Source organism: Ornithorhynchus anatinus, chromosome 12 (genome assembly GCF_004115215.2).
Source record: "Ornithorhynchus anatinus isolate Pmale09 chromosome 12, mOrnAna1.pri.v4, whole genome shotgun sequence".
NCBI classification, from domain to species: Eukaryota; Metazoa; Chordata; class Mammalia; order Monotremata; family Ornithorhynchidae; genus Ornithorhynchus; species Ornithorhynchus anatinus.
In genome coordinates this window covers 55,978,944-55,998,923 of record NC_041739.1, presented here as the reverse complement: position 1 = coordinate 55,998,923, position 19,980 = coordinate 55,978,944, and the positions used below count along the sequence as shown (strand labels likewise).

The 19,980-nt window shown below is 46.9% G+C and overlaps 1 protein-coding gene and 1 long non-coding RNA gene across 3 annotated transcripts in view; one reads left to right on the top strand and one right to left on the bottom strand.

Moving 5' to 3' along the window:
- Window positions 1-19,980, top strand: part of CDS1 (CDP-diacylglycerol synthase 1) — a 46,973-nt gene that overhangs the window by 24,894 nt on the left and 2,099 nt on the right. Inside the window, exons 4-12 of the mRNA XM_029076497.2 lie at window positions 284-381; window positions 2,984-3,123; window positions 6,665-6,723; window positions 8,955-9,037; window positions 11,509-11,596; window positions 13,575-13,643; window positions 15,631-15,783; window positions 17,952-18,071; window positions 19,105-19,208. Of these exons, the coding sequence (XP_028932330.1) occupies window positions 284-381; window positions 2,984-3,123; window positions 6,665-6,723; window positions 8,955-9,037; window positions 11,509-11,596; window positions 13,575-13,643; window positions 15,631-15,783; window positions 17,952-18,071; window positions 19,105-19,208 (914 nt within the window). The remainder of the gene's footprint in view (window positions 1-283; window positions 382-2,983; window positions 3,124-6,664; window positions 6,724-8,954; window positions 9,038-11,508; window positions 11,597-13,574; window positions 13,644-15,630; window positions 15,784-17,951; window positions 18,072-19,104; window positions 19,209-19,980) is intronic.
- Window positions 1-19,980, bottom strand: part of LOC114815459 — a 37,470-nt gene that overhangs the window by 16,848 nt on the left and 642 nt on the right. Inside the window, exon 2 of one of the 2 annotated variants that reach the window (XR_003763248.2) lies at window positions 7,623-7,729. This is a non-coding gene — a long non-coding RNA (uncharacterized LOC114815459). Of the gene's footprint in view, window positions 1-7,554; window positions 7,730-19,980 lie in introns of those variants that run through there. The other variant, XR_003763247.2, reaches the window with a different exon arrangement.

Genomic DNA, 19,980 nt, shown 5'->3' with positions numbered 1-19,980 from the left:
AATGTACACATCTGTAACTTACAGATTGTAAGCTCCTTTTGGGCAGGGAACGTGTTTACCAAGTCTGTTGTATTGCCCTCTCCCAAGTACTCTGTACAGTGCTCTGCACCCAGTGAGCGCTCAAATACCGTCGATTGATTTGATTGCAAAAGGAAATGTTTTGATATTGTGTAACCTTCGGGGTGGAAAGTACGTGCAAGAAATGTACTAGAACGATTTCTCAAGCCCACTTCATGCGACTGGTTATAGTTCGTGTCTCCCTTTGTTCTCCTCTCGATTTCAGGTGTTGGGCATCCAAGTGAAGTGCTTCCATGAAATCATTACCATAGGATATAGAGTCTATCATTCTTATGACCTGCCGTGGTTCAGAACCCTCTGCTGGTAAGTAATTCTGAACGGTTTCTCCGGTCAAAGTCTGTGTTCTCGGCAAATCCGCAAGGCAGGCACAACTGGTTTGGATCAAACGTTTAACTTGGGCAAGAGAGAAGTGGGGTATCTAAGAGCTTCCCTTTTTTATTGTTCGCTGTTGGGAAGTTCATCTATGGGCTTAGCTTCAACTCCCTGCTCTGGATCGATGGTTCTCAAACAGGAGCGGTAGCAATAGTATTTATTAAGCACTTACTGTGTGCAGAGCACCGTACTAAGCGCCGGACACCGTACAGACCTATTTCTTCAGCCCTGAGCTCTGCTCTTTTCACACTCTCACGTCTTTCCAACGCTGGGGTTTCTCTGCCTATCTTAAACCCCCAACTTTCCCATCAGTGCTAGTCTTCCTGTCTCCATTCTTGCAATCTTGGAGTTCCACTTTAGCTCCCCTTCACTTCATCCCCCTGCTGGCACTCGATCCATCGATCCCCAGCCGATTCGTCTACAACAGTGTTTCAGAGATCTGCCCTTTCCATTCCTAGTGGCACGACCCTTTCATAAGTGCCAGTCACCTCCCGATTAGACTTCGGAATAGCTCCTAGTTCTTCCTCCTGGCTCTTCCCACGCAGCAGAAAGAGCCAACTTTCTCAAATAACGATCTGATCGTAGCACGGCCCTCCTCAAAAATCTGACGATGCTTCTCCTCCAGCTGATGCCTTCACACTTGGCATCCCTTCTCTGGCTATTCCCAAATCCACATCTCCAAGCCCCAGCCGGTCGAGCCTCCTTCTCCGCTCCTTAGGCCAGATCCGAAGCTTGGTTTGCAGTCTTCTTTTTGTTTTAATGGTCCTCAACGGCTTACTATGCGCCAGTGACTGTACTAAGCGCTGGGGTAGATATGAGCTCATCAGGTTGGATTCAGTCCCAGAGCCGCACAGAGGACTCACATTCTTAATCCCCATTTTACAGATGAGTTCATCCGACTCTGTTCTAATCCTGTCATCGCCCTTGAGTCTGTCCTTGCTCAATCGTATACCGAGTGGCCTGAAAGACTTACCCTACCTTTGTAATCTTTGTTCCTGCAACATCCTCCCTCCTCATATTTGACAGACAGTGACTCTCTCCACCTTCAAAGCCTTATCAGAGGCACTTCTCCTCCAAGAGGCAGGGACTGTCTCTATCTGTTGCCGACTTGTTCATCCCAAGCGCTTAGTACAGTGCTCTGCACATAGTAAGCGCTCAATAAATACTATTGAATGAATGAATGAAGAGGCCTTTCCCACTAATCCCTCCTTTCCTCTTTTCCCACTCCCTTCTGCGTCGCCCTGACTTGCTCCCTTTATTCACCCCACCTCCCAGCCCCACAGCACTTATGACCATATCAGTAATTTATTTCTATTCATGTCTATCTCCCCCTTTAGACTATAAACTCGTCATGGGGAGGGCATGTCTGCGTATTGGGGCATGTCTGTGTATTGTTGTATTGTACACAGCAAGCACTCAATTAAATACGATTGACTGACTAATCAGTCAGTCGTATGTCTTGTATGGTTACCAGCTGCCAAGACTTATATTAAGAACTTAGAATCATACAAGAGGATCAAGGCACTCATTCCCTGAAACGGGGGTCATTTCAACTGGCTTAAAATTTTGGCGTTTCAGGATCAAGGTGCAGGGAGTCCACCACCAAAAAATCATAAAACACTAAGCTCCAGGCCGCTCCAGCATAAAAATTCTTTTCCCGGTTTTTCTGGTCTCTCCTTTCTCTCTCTGCCTCATTTGTCCTCCTCTTAGGGACTTGTAGCCTTGGTTTTCACCTACAGAGTCACCCGGACCAAAGTCTTGTATAAGAGAACAGAGCATCCCAGTTTATCACTTTGTTGCCCCTCCATATATTTCCGGACTTTGGTCGCATAAGGGAGCCAGTTTCTCTCTCTCCCCGCCCAGCCGCTTTTGCTGAGGAGAGCTAACCCAGCAGGGTGGGTAAGATTCCAGTCAGAATTCCCAAGGACAGTACTGTAGGGAATTGATGCGCTTCTTTGGGATATCACCAGGGAATGGGGCTGGGGGAGGTGCTGCCTGTCGTTGATTAAATCCCTCCCCTCCAGCAACGGAGGGCAGCTGTGACCTCCGCCTGCCTTTCGAGAGACCGTCGGCCAGTTGGCTTTATCACTGGCCGTTGTGGAGGCAGCTGATACCAGTAGATCCCAGGAGGGTTGGGATATATTCGGGGATGCGAGATCCATTAGAGAGGGGAAAAAGAGACTCAGAAATGGTAGCTTTGGGGTCATGGGCTCGGGATGGATTATTCGAACAGAAAAATTAGGGGATGTCAGAAACTCCATCTGTAACTCAGAGGCCGGACGCCTAGGGTGTTTGTTGGAGGTATCTGGGCAAGATAGATGCTGACCGCGTCCATCATCGGTCTGGCCCGCTACGGCATTTCTCACGTTCTTTTAAGTGAGTTTGTTTGGTTTTTTTACCTTTGTCTCGTTCTCCGTTTTTCTCTGTGCCTCCATTTTAGCCACGAATTACAAGGACGTTTTATTGAAAGTCTGACAAGGCAGGCTTCGTGCAAGAAAAAAATGAACTCAATCACCTTTCTTTTGGGATCTAGGTATTTTCTGCTATGTGTCAACTACTTTTTCTATGGGGAGACTCTGGCTGATTACTTCGCTACGTTTGTTCAACGAGAAGAGCAACTTCAGTTCCTCATTCGGTACCACCGATTTATTTCCTTTGCGCTCTATCTCGCAGGTAGGCTGAAAAAATAATTACAGTTTGGGATCTGGGGTTAATGAATTCCTCCCTTGCCTGGGCTGCAATTCTGCCTCTTTAAAATTCCCAACATAACCATTATTTCTCCTCTTGCATTCCTGACTCTGTTTTCCTATATAAACGCTTATGCATTTATTCCAATTAAAACCAAAGAAGGAAGTGCCCTTCAGCGAGAGGCCGAAGACGAATGTTAGCTTATGCGAAAATGTATAGAAATCACGAAGGTCAGTGTGAGGTCTCCCTCTAGACTGTGAGCTCATTGTGGGCAAGGAACGTAGCTACCAACTCTTTTATGATGCACCCTCCCAAGCACTTAGTACAGTGCTCTGCACAAAGTAAGCGCTCAGTAAATACCATAGACTGATTGATTTCTTAAAAGGAATTCAACAGAAGGCCATAAGCTGCATTCTTTTTTTTTTTTTTTTTAACACTGCACTGTCAATGTGCTCTGATGATTCAACATTATTTCGAAGAGTACTATGTTTAAAACATCTCATGCAACATTTATTTGATGGTTTTTTTCTGGCAAAATTTGATGTTTATCATAAAGTTAATATGGTTGCTTATCTGTAAACAGTGCACTATCTGAGAAAGAATTTTAATATTGAGAAAATAAGTCCCTTATAGCATTTCTTTTTAAAATTTATATTGTGAATCTGAAGGAGGGCCTTTTTTCTTTACCCCGTGGCCAGAAATTTAATGCAATCAGCAGGATTAAAAGTAATATATACACCAAACGTGAGAAGAAATCCTCTGGCTTCCAAAATAAAAATCTCTAAGTATGAGGAAAGCCAGTTTTGTTTTATTTCCCCATAGCTGTTGGTTTTATTGATGATTTTCTCATTCATTGTTCCTGACTCTATTTAGAGAGTTTGTCAAAGTCCCTCTCCACTTCTATCACCTGACCCTCTCTGGCAGGCCGTACATAGCACTGGGGTAGAGAAGAAATAATCAGGTCAGACACGGTCCCTTTCCCACATGGGACTTAAGGTGTAATGGGGAGGAATTAAATTCTTATTTTCCAAAATGAGGAAACTGAGAAGTTAAACACAGTTATTAAAACACAGTCCTATTTATTGAGCACTTCTTGGGTGCCGAGCACTGTACTAAGCGCTTCCTGTGTCTGATGTTGAAACTGGCCTGGTCTTTTCAGGGTTTTTTTTTTCCCCTCTCATCAGAACACTATTTATCACTGAGGTGCTGATAACAGTGAAGTGTCACTTCTGTTTCATAGGGAGGTGTCCAAGATAGGTCACGGTCACTTGACAACTCCGAGCCAACCTGGGCCCGCTCGCAAAGCCAATTCCTGAAAGGTGCCCCTCTGAAGACTTTTTTTTCACCCCCATTAACTCCTAGATGTAAGGACATCAGGAAGTATGGCTTGCTCAGTGCCGCAGCGTTGACTCCAATCAGTGGTATTTCCTGAGCACTTAGCATCTGCAGAGGACCGTACTAAGCGCTTGGGAGAGGACAGCACCCCAGAGTTGGTAGCTGTGAGCTCTGCTGTCAAGGAGCTCACAGTCTGTTGACTGGACATACTGCTGTGCCTGGGTGATAGCCGTTCTCAGCCTCAGAGGATGTCCCGACGTTCTGTGCTGTGAGGATTGTATTATCTTCGCGTCGGGTTATTTTTATATAAATTCTGGGTGCTCGCGGAGTCTCAGTAACCCGAAGCCTCTTTGATTTGGTTGGAGGCAGCCATTTTGAGGTCACCTCGCCAACCAACTCACCGCACCTTGATCTTGTCTCTCTTGCCTCCCACCTCTCGCCCACATTCTACCTCTGACCTGGAACACCTTCCCTCATTGTAGCTGACAGACGATCACTCTCCCCACCTTAGTGAAAGCACATCTCCTCCAAGGGGCCTTCCCCAACTAAATCCTTATTTCCCCTTCTCCCACTCCCCTGTGCATCGCCGTAGCACTTGGATTTGCACCCTTTATTCACCCCTCCCTCGGCCCCACAGCACTCATGTACCTATCTATAATTCATTTATTTATACTGTTTGTCTCCCCGCTCCGAACTGTAAGCTCCTTGTGGGCTCCTTGTTGTGTCCAACTCTGTTATAGCGTCCTCTCCTGAGTGCTTCCTATAGTGCTCTCTACACAGAAAGCGCTCAATAAATACGATTGGCTGACCTAATTCTAGGGCAAAGAGGCTGGGGAGTGGTGCCACTGCCCCTCAGGGGATTGAATATCACAAAAGCGAACAGGTTCGCTGGGAATCTGGCAGTCCAGGAATGCTAACGAGTTGGCTTCAAATTACAGCAAACTGAAGGCCTTAAGAGCTGCCCTGCCTTTGTAGCACCAACCAGACACCTCGAACCATTGGAAGCAGGAACTCTTTTCTCGTCCCCCTCCCCCCATCTCCTTTCTCGCCTTTCCCTTCCCCTTGCCCGCCTGTTTAGCAGGTCCACAGCCAGAATCTGACCTGGAAACCATTTAGGGAAAAAAGAAAATGTGGGAAATAAAACACCAAACGGTGCTAGCCATGCTTTCTGTGCCCCCTCTCCCTCAAGAGGTAATTGGGAGAAGCCAGAAGGCTCGGTGTGTTCGTTCATTCATTCAGTTTATGGAGCGTTTACTGTGTACAGAGCGCTGTACCACGTGCTTGGGAGAGTACAGTGCAACGATAAACAGAATCATTCCCTGCCTACAACGAGCTTACAGGTCACTACGTGGGAAGTGGTCAGTCCTACCCCAGATGCCCTGAATTCCAGCTTTTCTCATGGCTAGGGGCCCACTCTCCCATGAGGAGGCAGACAGATCAGATCTTTGCTCTGGCCGTGGCTGAATCAGGGACATGTGATACTTAGGATAGTTGAGAAAACCGAGACAACACACACTGCTGAAACGGCACGAGTTTCTCGGGGCGATAATATTCAGCGAACTCTTATAGCCGGGGGACTTTGGAGTAGCAGATCTGCTTTCCCGGCAAGGAAACAAAAAAAAGTGAATGGTGACTCTAGTATCCTTCAAAGGCCTGTTTGATTCAAGACTTTTGGTGGAGAAAAACTAGCAGATAAATGTCTAAAGAAATGCCCAAGGTATGGGCAGGGTGCTGCGTGTTGCCGGAATCTGTATTCGGATTTGTGGGATTACATCTATATACTCTGATTTGCAATCCTTTAAAGGTTTAAATGAGACGAAGTTTAGGTTCAGTGGCATCATAAACAAAAGGAAAGGTTTATAAATAACAGAATTGAACTTTGGAAACAGGTTAAGTGGACCAACGTGCCTAAATGATTTGAATTCAGGGTATGGAGTCCATTTTAATGATCATAACTGGTATAGATAAATTAAACCTTTGATATATGAAACAATTTATCACTAATTTATGAGCTGAGTGGAATCAGTATGTCTTGCTTTCATATACTCGTAATGGATCGTCATACGAACAGATTGAATGAAGTTCATTTTCTAAAAAGAGCAGAATTATGGCCGACTTAGGCCCTACAGCTTTGATGTTTTTAGAGCATACAAGATTGCCCAACGTTTGCATGTCTTTTGTTCTTGTACAGGTTTCTGCATGTTTGTACTAAGCTTAGTGAAGAAACATTATCGTCTGCAGTTTTACATGGTGTGTATTAATCATTTTTCTGTAGTCGCTAACTTTTTATAGAAATCAATACTTGAGGAATTTCTGTTCTCTCTTTCTACTTTTTAACTGGAATTCATTTTTTGGTATTGGATTTGAATTGGGCACAACCGACCATGTCCTCTGCCTTTTTCATTGGGTTTTCATTTTTTAAAAGGAAAAATATGAAATGTTGAGTCAATACAAATCGCTGAGCTTTAGGACTCTGTGAACTGATTTGTTTCTCCTGGGCATCTGTCAGTTTTTGACTTTCATCGAGTTAAAGTCTTTTAGAAATTCTTTGATTCTCAGAAGTATCTTGGAAGAGAAGATCCCCAATTCTAGAATCAGACAGTGAACAGAACCCTTCTCCAGATGATATCGCCGTTCTAACGCATTAGGCTTGCGATGGCCACCCTTACGTGGAGGGAGCACCATAGGGTTTATTTTCTTAAATACGTTCCGTTTTCCTTTAATGTGGGGGATAAATGTCCTCAGAGAACCCCCCCCCCCAATGAAAGAAGAGGCACGTTACAAGACGCACGCCTCGACCGAAGCCACGAACGTGCGCAAAACTGTTTCTCCTGACATTGCTTCTCATTCTATCCGGATGGATGCCCACCGTGATGAGAACGATCTCTAACCCCCTTTTTACCCAGTTGGGGATTACCAGACTCACTGCCCAGACCCATCGTGAAAATGTGCATCACGTAAGTGACCATACCTCTTGATCTCTGCCCAGAATAGCGCATCTAATCTGAGCCGGAAGGTCACTTCCCCTCCCGAAAATCTAAGCCGATTCTGACTGAGTTTAAAACCGAAAGAATTCTTATCTTGGGAAGGAGGCACAGATGCCCAAGTAGTGTTTTATGTAATTATAGTAGTGGAGACAGTGAACTCACTCGTTCGATGTACTGCATGAGGCGGGGAACGCGTTCGGCGTTCGAAGGAAGGATGCAGGCCTCGGCTCTGTTGTCCAACACCGAGCACACTATCTTCTCTCTGAGACCTGTCGTGCAAAGCCAGAGGGGATCATGTAGAGTACTCTGCATTAAATATTCAACACTGGTCATGTTTCTCTCTAGGACCGCTTCTGAGGTGCAATACCAAGAGTGAAATGAGCTTGAGCTAATAGAGTAGTAGAAAAAGGCTACCTACTTCTCTGGAAAAATAAGCACTGCCTCCAGAAAAGCGCATGTGGGCATTAGGAAGCAGATGGGACAGCAGAAGGGAGTCAGATCTTCTAACTTAGAAGAATAATTTTTTCTTTTATTTTAAAGTAGCATCAATTCTGGATTTTCCAAGGTAACAGGGGATGAACTAAAGTGACAGAGAATCTAGACCTTCGTCTTACTCTGGTGGTTTCAACCTTCTCCACTGAGCCGTGAGTCAGGGGTGCTGGCTACAAAGAAGATGGGCTGGTTTTTGAGTCTCCATCCTCCCTTTCTCTTGGCCACTCCTGGAAATGGTGCCAGCGACATTTAATACGATCAAAAGGCAAACAGCAGAAGGGCAGTGAGTCCGGTAATCCCAAACTAAATCATTACCCCTGAATAATCAAGAGCCAACCATAAAAATCAGCTTTCCCAAGTGAGAGTATTAAGCTAAGTGACCTTTCCCCGTAGTGACTTTGCCCCCCATTGATAATGCGCAGTTAAGATATTGTTTCTAACTTCTAATCGTTTGAATTAATGCGAGAGGTTCTCGATTTCTTGGAAAATCAAGACCGTGTTTTCAGCGTCATCGCGTTCCAACAGGGTAGGAAACTCTAAGGAAAGCTTGGGTGCAAAATATCGTCCAAGTCGATTGCCATCAGCCACAGTGGTGCCACAATCCAGTGCCCCTACCCAAATGTCCTGATAATATCATGAATTCTTCACTATCGCTTTAACCTGTGATACAAATCTATGTATATGCTTATACGGTAGATCACAGCATCCAGGCAGGGAGTCACTATTTATCGTTTGATCAATTTTCTTTCAACGATCCTCTTTAAAAAATACACTGCAAAAGAAATACCCAAAAGGCCATTTGGCTTTTTAAAAAATTTTGAAAAATATGCAGTGAATTGTGTTATGGTGTACTGCTATTTTTTTTTTTAATCACTGTCACAGAACTGTTTAGGAACTCGAAAAACATTAGAGATTGCTCCTTCAGCTGAAGATCACCTTTTTTTTTTCAGGGTATCGATCTCTGTTGTGTTACTAATTGTTGTATTGTTGCACCGTTAACAGTTCGCATGGACTCATGTCACTTTGCTGATCACTGTAACTCAGTCTCACCTTGTCATCCAAAATCTATTCGAAGGCATGATATGGTAAGGGGACCCTAGAAAACCGGTCTATGATATTTATACTGTTATCCTTACTTTTGCGTTGTCCTAAGGGCTTGGTCTCCATTTTTAAATATCCACCCAGCCGTGAAAGAGCTAGCTTCATACTTTAATTGGCAAATCTCTTTCTTCGCTCAAATTTAGTGCAGAGTAGCGAGAGCCCGGGCCTGGGAGTCAGAAAGCCATGGGTTCTAATCCCGGCTCGGCCATTTGCCTGCCGCCTGACCCTGGGCAGGTCACTTCACTTCTCTGGGCCTCAGGTACCTCATCTATACAATGGGGATTGAGACTGTGCGCCCCATGTGGGACCGGGTCTCTGTCTAGCCTGATAAACTTGAATCTACCTCTGTACTTAGTACAGCGCCTGGCAGATAGTAAGTGCTTAACAGTACCACAATTATTAATAGTAGTGGTAATACCTAACCCTTCATTAGCTGGTTAAAATAAGAAGCCCAATTCTAGTGAGTCTGTGTGTTCCATGGTAACAGCTGAGCACTCTAGGAGGAGCAGGAATGTTCTAGATCTCCAGGGAATGGGACAGCAGTGTACTGAACTGATGGGCGGGAAAGGGCGAGGGCGTAATCCCCTCTGCTCAACTGTGACATCGCAAGGCCGACATTCAGCTGCAGAATTCATCCTTACCGACGTGCCCCTTGGGGGTCTGAAAGAGTCAGTGCTGCCTCCAGAGTTCCCAGTTTGCTCCTTGGGAACGAAGTTAGACCCTGGGGGAGTAGGTCCCCGGGCCTTGTTGGGTTTCGTCCAGCGGTACACGGCACGGGATCCAAATTCTAATCTAATTGAAATCATCGACTTCAGTCTATTCTTCCTCACCTTCGGGGCCATTCAAGCCGAATAAAACTCCAAAAGCAAATTTAAAAATGAAACCGACCGTTCCAAAAGCGTTCCCTAAAAATACGGCTCATTCGTATGTCCACTGGCTCTCTTGGATATTTTAGAAAAACATCCAAAAGTCCTGGATGGGGGCTCCCCTGGCTAACTGTTCAGCTCGGCGTGCGTTTATCCCTAGCCGCTCTTGCTCACTTGAAGCTCAAGCTCTTTGGCTTCTGGTCTGGAAAGTGCTCAGGACCAGTGCCACTGAAATCTGGGACTTGCAGGACGAAAGGCTCGGAATGCCGGGGAACTCGCTCCGTACCCCTTCCTTCCCCCTCACGTCTCCCCCATCAGGGTCAGCGAGAGAGGAAGGAGAAAGTGGGAAGGCTAGGAATGGCACCCTGAGATCAACAACAAATAGCAACAAATAATTTGGTCTGTCGACCTAACGGAAAAGAAGGATTAGCTACATTTCTAAGTGTCGCCCAATTAAAGTACTATTTGGTAGATAGGGTACAGTCAAACACGAAGCCCTCGGCTTTCTGATCATCCCATGGAATCCGTCCTCGACTTGGAGGCTTGTTGCAGGTATCTTCCTTTAGGAAGAACTCAGGCAATACCTCTTTTGAGTCGCTAGCCTTTTCCTCTCAAGGAAAGGATTGCCTGTTTGTCTTCATTTTTTTTTTTGGATGGTATTTAATGCTTACTTAAGTGTCAAACCCTCTTCCAAGCGCTGGGGTGGGTAAAGTCAATTAAGTTGGACACAGTCCCTGTCCCGCATGGGGCTCACAGACTAATTAGGTAGCTCTGTGTAACTAATAATTGTGGTATTTAAGTGCTTACTCTGTGCCAGACGCTGTGCTAAGCGCCGGGGTGCATACGAGCAAATCAGGTTGGGCACAGTCCATGTCCCACGTGGGGCTCACAGTCTCAATCCCCATTTTACAGATGAGCTGAGACCCAGAGAAGTAAAGTGACTTGCCCCAGGTCACACAGCAGACAAGTGGCCGAGCCGGGATTAGAACCCATGACCTTTTGACTCCTAGGCCTGTGCTCTATCCACTACGCCATGCTGCTTCCCGAGTAATCCAGCTTAATCTGGTTTGGCCGGGAAGGATGGGGAGAGTTGAAATTCTGCATTCCGCATGCCTGAAAACACAGCTGAATTAAGCCCTAAACTTATAGCAGAAGAGATTCTGTTTTTCCACTAAACTGCCATTTTCAGGTGAACTGTGCCTAACCTGTAGCTGGATCATCACTTCCTCCACTGTCACTCTACTTATTCACCAATAACCCTGACATTTAAATTTGTATCTTGTACTGCAAAAGGCATTTTTTTTTTTTTGCTGACATTGACTCCGAGCATTTAGGTCAGTATTACCTCATAAGACAGCCTTTCCCTAGGTCGCTTTCAGAGCTCGCTCTGCTCGGTCCGGCTAAAATGCGGATCCTCAGCTAACATCTGTCAAGGACTTGCTAGGCTCCCGGCAGTTGCTATGGCAGCTTCAAAGCTGGGGCCTAACCCCAAAGTTCCTACCATCACTGTTCACCAAAAGCCTCAGTTTGGGACTGTGAGGTAAATTCAGTTAAACCTTTCTTCCTCTTGGCCTTTATGATATTTTCAGGTTTCTTGTACCGATCTCAAGTGTCATCTGCAATGATATCACCGCCTACCTTTTCGGTTTCTTCTTCGGGAGAACTCCACTAATCAAGGTAAGGTAGCGCGTCGTATACTTAAGGGTAATCTCCAAGTAATTATCTCTAAGAACTGATCGTGTGACTACAGAGCTGGCGTGAGACACGGTTTTACCGTCACCTTGGAAGGGATGCGGATGAAGAACAACACTCCATCAGTGGTATTTAGCGAGCACTTAGTAGGTGCAGAGTACTGTACTGAGTGGTTGAGAAAGTCAGTAGACACGATCCCTGTTCACAGGGCTCCGACAGTCCGCAGGAAGAGACAGGCATTATGATAAATTACAGACTGTGGAAATTCTCTCAGACAAGCTCTGGAAGAAATCAGGGAGGTCTGAAAGATACAGGGATGGAACCTGTCAGGGATCGCAAAGGAATCTTTAAACTCGGCACCCGTTCTGGTGCTCCCTATCAGTAGCTGCATTCAAACATGAATAAGAGCAGAAAGGTCTGGTGAAAATCCAGTAGGCTGGTAAAACCTTTTATATAAGTTCGTTATGGGCAGGATGTTAATTCTGTGGTATTGGACTCTCCTACGTGCTTTGTAGAGTGCTCTGCACATAGTAAACGTTCAGAAAATACCACTGATTGATATGGGAAGGGCAGGTCCTTATGAATAATGATAATATTTGTTAAGTGCTCACTATGTGCCAAGCACTGTTGCAAGCCCTGGAGTAGATACAAAGTGATCAGGTTGTCCCACATGGAGCTCACAGTTTTAATCCCCATTTTACAGATGAGTTAACTGTGGCACAGAGAAGTTAAGTGACTTGCCCAAGGTCACATAGCAGGCAAGTGGCAGAGCCGGGATTAGAACCCATGTCCCCTGCCTCCCAAGCCGGTGCTCTTTCCCCTAAGCCACGCTGCTTTGATGCCAGTAGACCACCAACTTCGGAATAAACGACGGCTTTGTAGCGAACGAACAAAAATAGGTCACTCGCCAATCGAGGCCCCTTTTTAAATCTGTACACGTTCCACACGCGTGTCAGAGCACTGTGGTACAGGTTTTGGAGACAATATCTGAACAGCTCCAGAAATTCAAGTCATCAATTTTTTGCTACTCGAAATGACTACTTGCTAAATGCCCAGAAGTCAGCTGAAGCGACATTCACAGGTCCCGGCGATTCATATCACTATCCCCTAGTAGCCGCCGATAAAACTGCTCTCCGGGGCCAGGACGCCCGCCGACATTCGGCTGGCCTCGGACCAGACCCTGTTAAGCGGCAGTGACTTTCCGCCCAGGGTTTGATTTCCAGGAGAGGAGGCTTACATAGCACCGTCTGGGTCTCCCGACATTTTCTGTTACGTTGGGCTGTCCCAAGCGCTCAGTACAGTGGTCTGCCCACAATAAGCACTCAATAAATACGACTAAGGGTCACCGAGAACGTGGACGAGGGAGAGGGATAATTTGTCGGTAGGTTGGATGCTGAGTAATCTCCACCACCTCAAACCGATCAGTTTTGGCTGGAGTAGTCTCTAAGACATCATCAGAATGTCCTCTCTCCCAGTGTCCCCCTCCAACTAGGGTGTTTACGTCCTGTCTCCGTCCTCTCCTCACCAGTGAAGCTTCGCTCACCCATCCCCAGGGTTTTTTCTCTCCCACATCCTTCCTCTTAACCCAAAAGCCTGGCTGTAGAAAGGGAATGAGGAGAGGAATAGCTGATAATCAGGAACAGGCAGTGACGTCAGCCACTTTTCCTTTCCTGGCCTTCTCCCTCTGGCCAAGATGCTTTTTTTTCTTCTTATAACAGGAGAGCGTCGTTGGGGCAAGAGTTTGATTTCAGCTAAACTGGTGCTTTAAAAATTGGCGCTCATCAGGGGTGAAGTATCCGTGATGCCCGATGAGCGGTGAATAAAACCACAGATGACTTAATGTCCTAAGCGAGCTTGCAAGGCAGGATGAATTATGAAGAAATCGGTGTGGATACGGATAATCAGATGTACAAATGACTCGCTTAGAAAGAGAGAGATTCGGTCATATTTGTGCTTCTTTTAGCTGTCGCCTAAAAAGACCTGGGAAGGATTCATCGGAGGCTTCTTCTCCACGGTTGTGTTTGGATTTATCGTAAGTACCTCCGGTAGTAATATAGTTTTTATGAAGCACCTGCTATGTGTAAAGCACTGCACTAAGCGCTGAGCATGGGTGAGAGATAGCCATGTTACCTGACCCCCAGAGGGCCAACAATCCCAATAGAATAAGGAGGCGGCGGGGGGGGAGGGTGGGCTTGACCACCCCCCCAGACACTTTAGGTGCACCGACGCACTGAAAACACACAAACAAGATAAATAGCCCAGGCACTGACCACGAGAGCAAGGGGCAACTGGTTAGTCCAGCAATCAAAGCCATCACAGAAATCTGGGCCGGAGGTTAATTAGGTAAGACACGGTCCCCGCCCCGAATGGGGATCACAGTCTAAGTAGGAGGGAGAACTGAGGCCCAGAGAAGTGAAGTGCTTTGCCCAGGGTCACCCGGCGGACAAGTGGCAGAACCGGAATTAGAACCCAGATCCTCGCGAGTCCCAGGGCCGTGCTCATTCACTAGGTCCCCTTTTCCTCTGCTCCTCCTCCCCTCCCCGTCGCCTCTACTCCCTCCCTCTGCCCTACCCTCCCCCCCCCCGCCCCACAGCACTTGTGTATATATGTACACATTTATTCTATTTTTTAATTAATCATAAGTATATCTATAATTCTGTTTATTTATATGGATGCCTGTCCACTTGTTTCGTTCTGTTGTCTGTCTCCTCCCTTCTAGACTGTGATCCCACTGTGTAGGGATTGTCTCTCTTTGTTGCCGAATTGTACTTTCGAAGCACTTAGTACAGTGCTTTGCACACAGTAAGCGCTAAATAAATGACTGACTGACTTGATTGATTGAATGAATGATCTCCCCGATCTAAGGCTGTGAAGGCAGCCCCCAGCGAGAGCGGCCTCGTTGGAGACGGTTTGATTTCTCACATCCATAGAGAGCGGCCCAATGTTGACAGAACCCCAAGTTCACTGAAGCTTCCCATCCTAGAATTCTCAGCAGAGAGTCTCAACCATCTCAACAGAGACTCCCACTGTCCCCAAGAAGCAGTGTGGCCTAGTGGATAGAGCAGGGGCCTGGGAGTCAGAAGGACCTGGGATCTAATTCTGACTCCGCCACTTGTCCGCTTTGTGACTTTGGACGAGTCACTTCACTTATCCATGCCTCAGTTCCCTCATCTGTAAAATGGGGATTAAGCCCGTGAACCCCATGTGGGACATGGGCTGCGCCCAATCCGATTAGCTCAAATCTATCCCGGTGCTTAGTACGGTGCCCGGCACATAATAAGCGCTTAAAAAATACCATTTAAAACAAAGGAAAAAAATAGGCGCGATAGAAATTTTAGGCGTTTTAAAAAAGGGCATTCGACCTGCAAAGCTAGGTAGTTTTCAAATCTAAAATCCCCTATCGTATAAATCTGTATCCGTCCGTCTTTTTCAAAGATGCTGCTGCTGATCCTATCGGTTTGGGCAAGCGTGTCTGAAAGGATGTCCAGCCACACTGTCTGCACTTAAGGGTAGACCCGATGGTGCATAAGAGAGTTTGATAAGTATCTGTGTCTGTTGCTTGGTGCAGAGACCTGTTCTAAGCGCTGAAAGGAAGAAAGATGATTAAAACATTCCCTACCCTCGGAATCCTCGCAGTCTGTTAGAGCTGTGAAGTTTTGGGGAGGAAACATATTCATTTTTTAGTAGGCCGAGTTTAAAATGGACTTTTGACTTTTTTTTTTCCTTTAAAGTGCCCATCTTTAAGCAAGGAAGGCCCTTCGCCTAGATGAGGCAGAAATGTTTGTAGAAATAACAGTGGAAGGGAGGAGGATTTACCGTTTCTGAAACCAGCCCCTTTGACACGCCAGAAAAATTGGGTTGGGAAGTTACTTCGTAGGCAGCGGCACCTGCTACGCCCATTGAGAGGCATGACTTTCCTCCCATCCCTCCATCCATCAGTCAGGCAGGGCGAAATGAGGATTTGGGGGGGATGTTTCCATTCAGCTGATTCTCTCCCGGGCTCTGGCTTTGATTTCCAGGCTGCCTACCTGTTGTCCCAGTACCAGTACTTCGTCTGCCCGGTGGAGTACCGGAGCGAATCCAACTCATTCGTCACGGAATGCGAGCCGTCCGAACTCTTCCAGCTTCAGAAATACTCGGTTCCTCCTTTGCTCAGGACGGTGTTGAGTTGGGTAAGGATGAGGACAACACTCTCTCTCTCTCTTCCCCATCCTTTCCCCCCCGGTCCAATTAAGATCTTTGCTAAGATTGCTGTTGGCCCTTCAGGCCCATCTGCTGTAGTAGCTTCCCTGGGACTGAAGAAGCAGCTTCCTGCCCAGTTGGCTTAGGCAGAAAAATGCGTGCTGGGCTGTAGAAGTGAGGTCTTGTAGCATGCACCCCCAAACGACAGCTTCTCCTGCTGACTGAATGTGATGAGGTAATAAAACCAGCTGACCTGGAAACCGAGGTGATCTGGGCCTTCGACTCTGTTGATGCGCAAGCACCATTTTTGCCCAAACCAAAGTTCATATTTTAGAATGAGCCTTCTGTAGCCCCGGCTTTCTTCACACTGCATCTGTCAGTGAATCAGTGCTACTGTGCGCAGAACACTGTATCAAGCACTTGGGAGAGTTAGAGTAGAACGGGTAGTCACTTCCCTTCGCTCAAGGAGCTTACATCCTAGCCAGGGAAGCTACAGTTGTTCCCAGCTAAGCAGGAAGCAGGGAAGTGGTGATTGTTTTCAGCAGCAGGGGATGTTCCCAAGTGCTGTAGGTGATTTCGGGTTTATTGGTGTGCGGTTAAAACCAGGGGAGAGGAGAAATGAGTTGGGGAAAGAATTTCCCCAGACGGTGGGTCAGAAAGGACTCGAGGCAAAAACTGAATTGGAAAGTGGAGTTGCAACATTTGCGTCTCCCCGAGTCACCGGCTTGGAGATGGTTTGACCTCTAACATCCACAGAGAGTGGCCTGATGGAGTCCCAAGTTCATTGAAATGTTGACTGTTCGCTCCTCATGGACTGATGTCGGTGGGGAGGAACCCAGCTCCCGATTCCCGGACTTACTTTAGCATTGCCGGAGCAGATGAATTCCCGAGCTCCATCAGACTGGGCCACAGTTGGAAAAAAGGGCCACGTTAAGAGTTGGCTTCAAGACAACCTTGCCTTAACGGGCTTATAAAGCCCGTGAGCTCGTCTCTAGACCGTAAATTCACTGTGGGCAGGAAACGTGTCTAACGACTCTGTGGCACTGTACTCTCCCAAGTGCTTTGTTTAGTCCTCTGCACACCGTAACCCCTCAGTAAATACCTTTGATGGATAAAGGCAGATTTGGTTTGGGGATGTGTTTCATCGTATCCTTGACCTCGAAAAATCGGCCGCGGAGAATAGCGTCTCCTCATTCAACCTTGTGGAGAGCCGGGAGACGAGTCTTATGAGGCCTTCAAGAGGTCTTTCCCGATTAAGCCCTCAGTTCCTTTTCTCCCATTCCCTTCTGTATCTCCCTGATTTGCTCCTTTTGTTCACGCCCCGCACTCAGCCCCACAGCTCTTATGTACATATCTGTAACTTGTTTATATTGATGTCTGAATCCTTCGCTAGACTGTAAACTCGCTGTGGTCAGGGAATGTGTCTACCAACTCGGTTATTATTGTACTCTCCCAAGTACAGTGCTCTGCCTGCGGTAAGCACTCAATAGATACGACTGATTGATCGAGGGTCGTGGGGGTTTGTTTTCAGATCAGTCTCCTTCCCTTCATGGATCTCCCTGTTCTTTTCTGAGAACCCTGGGCGAAGGTTAGGGATAAAATTGGGCCAGCCAGGGTGGGCATGCTTAGTTTCAAGTAGGACACAGATGCCCACTGCATCTCCTTTTCATTTTCCAGACGCCTCCCTGCAATTGCTAAGGCTTTCATTCCAACACCTGAAGCATTAGGATGCTCTAAAATGGTGTAGGGACCGGTATTTTGTGTCTACGTTGGGTAACATCATCAAAGACTATTGAGCTCTTACTCTGTGCAGAGCACCTTACTAAGCACTAGGGAGAGTACAACATAACAGAGTAGGTAGGAACATTCCCTGACCACACTGAGCTTCCGGGCGAGAAGATGTGTGCACATTTGTGTTTGGGGCTTGCGAGCTCTCACGCGTGCTTTCATCCGGGTGACGGACTTAGCGAGTGGGTGGAAAAACGCAGATGGTTTTTGTACCTTGATGAGAGTGGACTGTCTTATTGTTAAAAAGAATTCCAAAGGTTGACGATAAATCCATTGGAAGGTCCTGCATCTTGTTCTGGCTTCCATTATTCCTCCACCTGAAATCTACTTGTATTAGTTAAGATGTATTTTCTCTTTCTTTTCCGCCCAGGAAACAGTGAGACTATATCCATTCCAGATACACAGCATTGCTCTTTCAACATTTGCATCTCTAATTGGCCCTTTTGGGGGCTTTTTTGCTAGTGGATTTAAAAGAGCCTTCAAAATCAAGGTAGGTCAAAAGCCCCTTTGCAAAAATCCACAATTCGAGGAACTACCATCCAGCCTTTCTTATGAATAATCCTGTTATTATTATGATGCCCTTGTATTTCCTTAATGGGTTTTTTTCCCGGGGAGTCCAGAGTACTCTTCTGTCAGAGTAAATGGCACAGCAAATGATCATTTGAGTTATTTCAGAAGTACTCTCCGTTACCAGGAAGCCCAGACACGGGATAGCATCGGTGCCTGGGTGCAAGAGCCCAGCCCAGCTGCACTTGGGTGACAGCCCCACTGTTCCGCCGACGCTCTGCAGAGTTCAGGGTTTGGGCCTGGGCTCCTGGAGACAGTCTCCTCCACTGCCAAATTCTCTGAGCAGCTGAGGGGACAGGGAGCGGGGTTTTCCAGCCATCATTGAGAGGGATGCCTTTCCAAGGAAAGGGGTCTGCAGCAACCGCATCTTCAGTACCATTCTCCCCCGCCCCCTCCTTACTCTGTAAACCTCACGCGGGACTCATCCGATCGTCTTGTTTCTACCTCAGCACTTAGCACAATGCTGGGCTTATAGCGCTTGACAAACACATGGCTTTACTGGAAAGGGCACAGGCCTGGGAATCCTGGCTCTGCCACTTTTCTGCCGTGGGACCTCGGGCAAGTCGCTTCACTTCTCTGGGCCTCAGTTCCCTCATCTGTAAAATGGGGGTTAAGATGGTGAGCCTCTTATGGGACATGGACTGCGTTCAATTTAATTAGCTCGTATCTACCCCAGCGCTCTGTACGGTACCTAGCATACAGTTAAATGCCTAACAAGTACCATTAAAAAAAGACCACGGCGATCATTAATTATGCAGGATAGCCTTTCCGCTACTGGAAGGGTGACGGATCTAAAAGGTTTGCTTCTAAATGGACACTCATAAGATAGGGCAACTAGTTTGATAGTTTTCCCTTTTTCCCTTCTCGCTCATATGGTATGGCAGAGGCTCGGGGGCAGTGGGAAGGAAAGGCAGTGGAAAAGTTGCTTGACTCTTTTTCATTTTTTTGTCCTAAAGGATTTTGCGAACACCATTCCCGGCCACGGAGGAATAATGGATCGGTTTGATTGCCAGTACCTGATGGCTACTTTTGTCCACGTGTACATCACCAGTTTCATAAGGTATTTTCCCCCCGCATTTCATTTTAGAAACTTCAATGTAGCTCTCCCTGAGAAGATCACTACTGACTTTAAAGGGTGATTCCGGTCATTTCTTTTCATACGAACAGTCCTTTTTCCAATTTTAGTTTTGAGTAAATTTTAGTCGGGGGTATTTTTCCGGATGGGGACCTGCGCAAGAAGGAGGGCCTTTCCTCAATCAATACCACGAGAAGCAGCACGGCCCAGCGGATAGAGCCCGAGCCTGGGAGTCGGAAAGACCTGGGTTCTAATCCCGGCTCACCACGTCTGTTGCGTCACCTTGGGCAGATCATTTCGCTTCTCTGGTCCTCATTTACCCCGTCTGTTAAAATGGGGATTATATCTGTGAGCATCTCGCGGGGCAGGAACTGCGTCCAACCCGAACGCCTGGCACCCGGCTCCGCCACTTACCAGCTGCGTGACTTCGGGCAAGTCGCTTTACCTCTCGGTGCCCAAGTTACCTCATCTGTAAAATGGGGATTAAGACTGCGAGCCCCACGTGGGGCAACCTGATTGCCTCGTCCTACCCCAGTGCTTAGAACAGCGCTTGGCACATGGTAAGCGCTTAACAGATACCATCATTATTAACAAAGGCCATCATGAAGTGCTGAACTAATGCCGCAATGTATTATTATTATTAAGTACTCAGTACGTGCAGAGCTCTGTACAGAGCACTTGGGAGAGTACAGTATCGCCTGCATCCGAAATTTGTCACCGAGCTACACCGTTCCGCCGAAACCCCTCCGGCTACGTT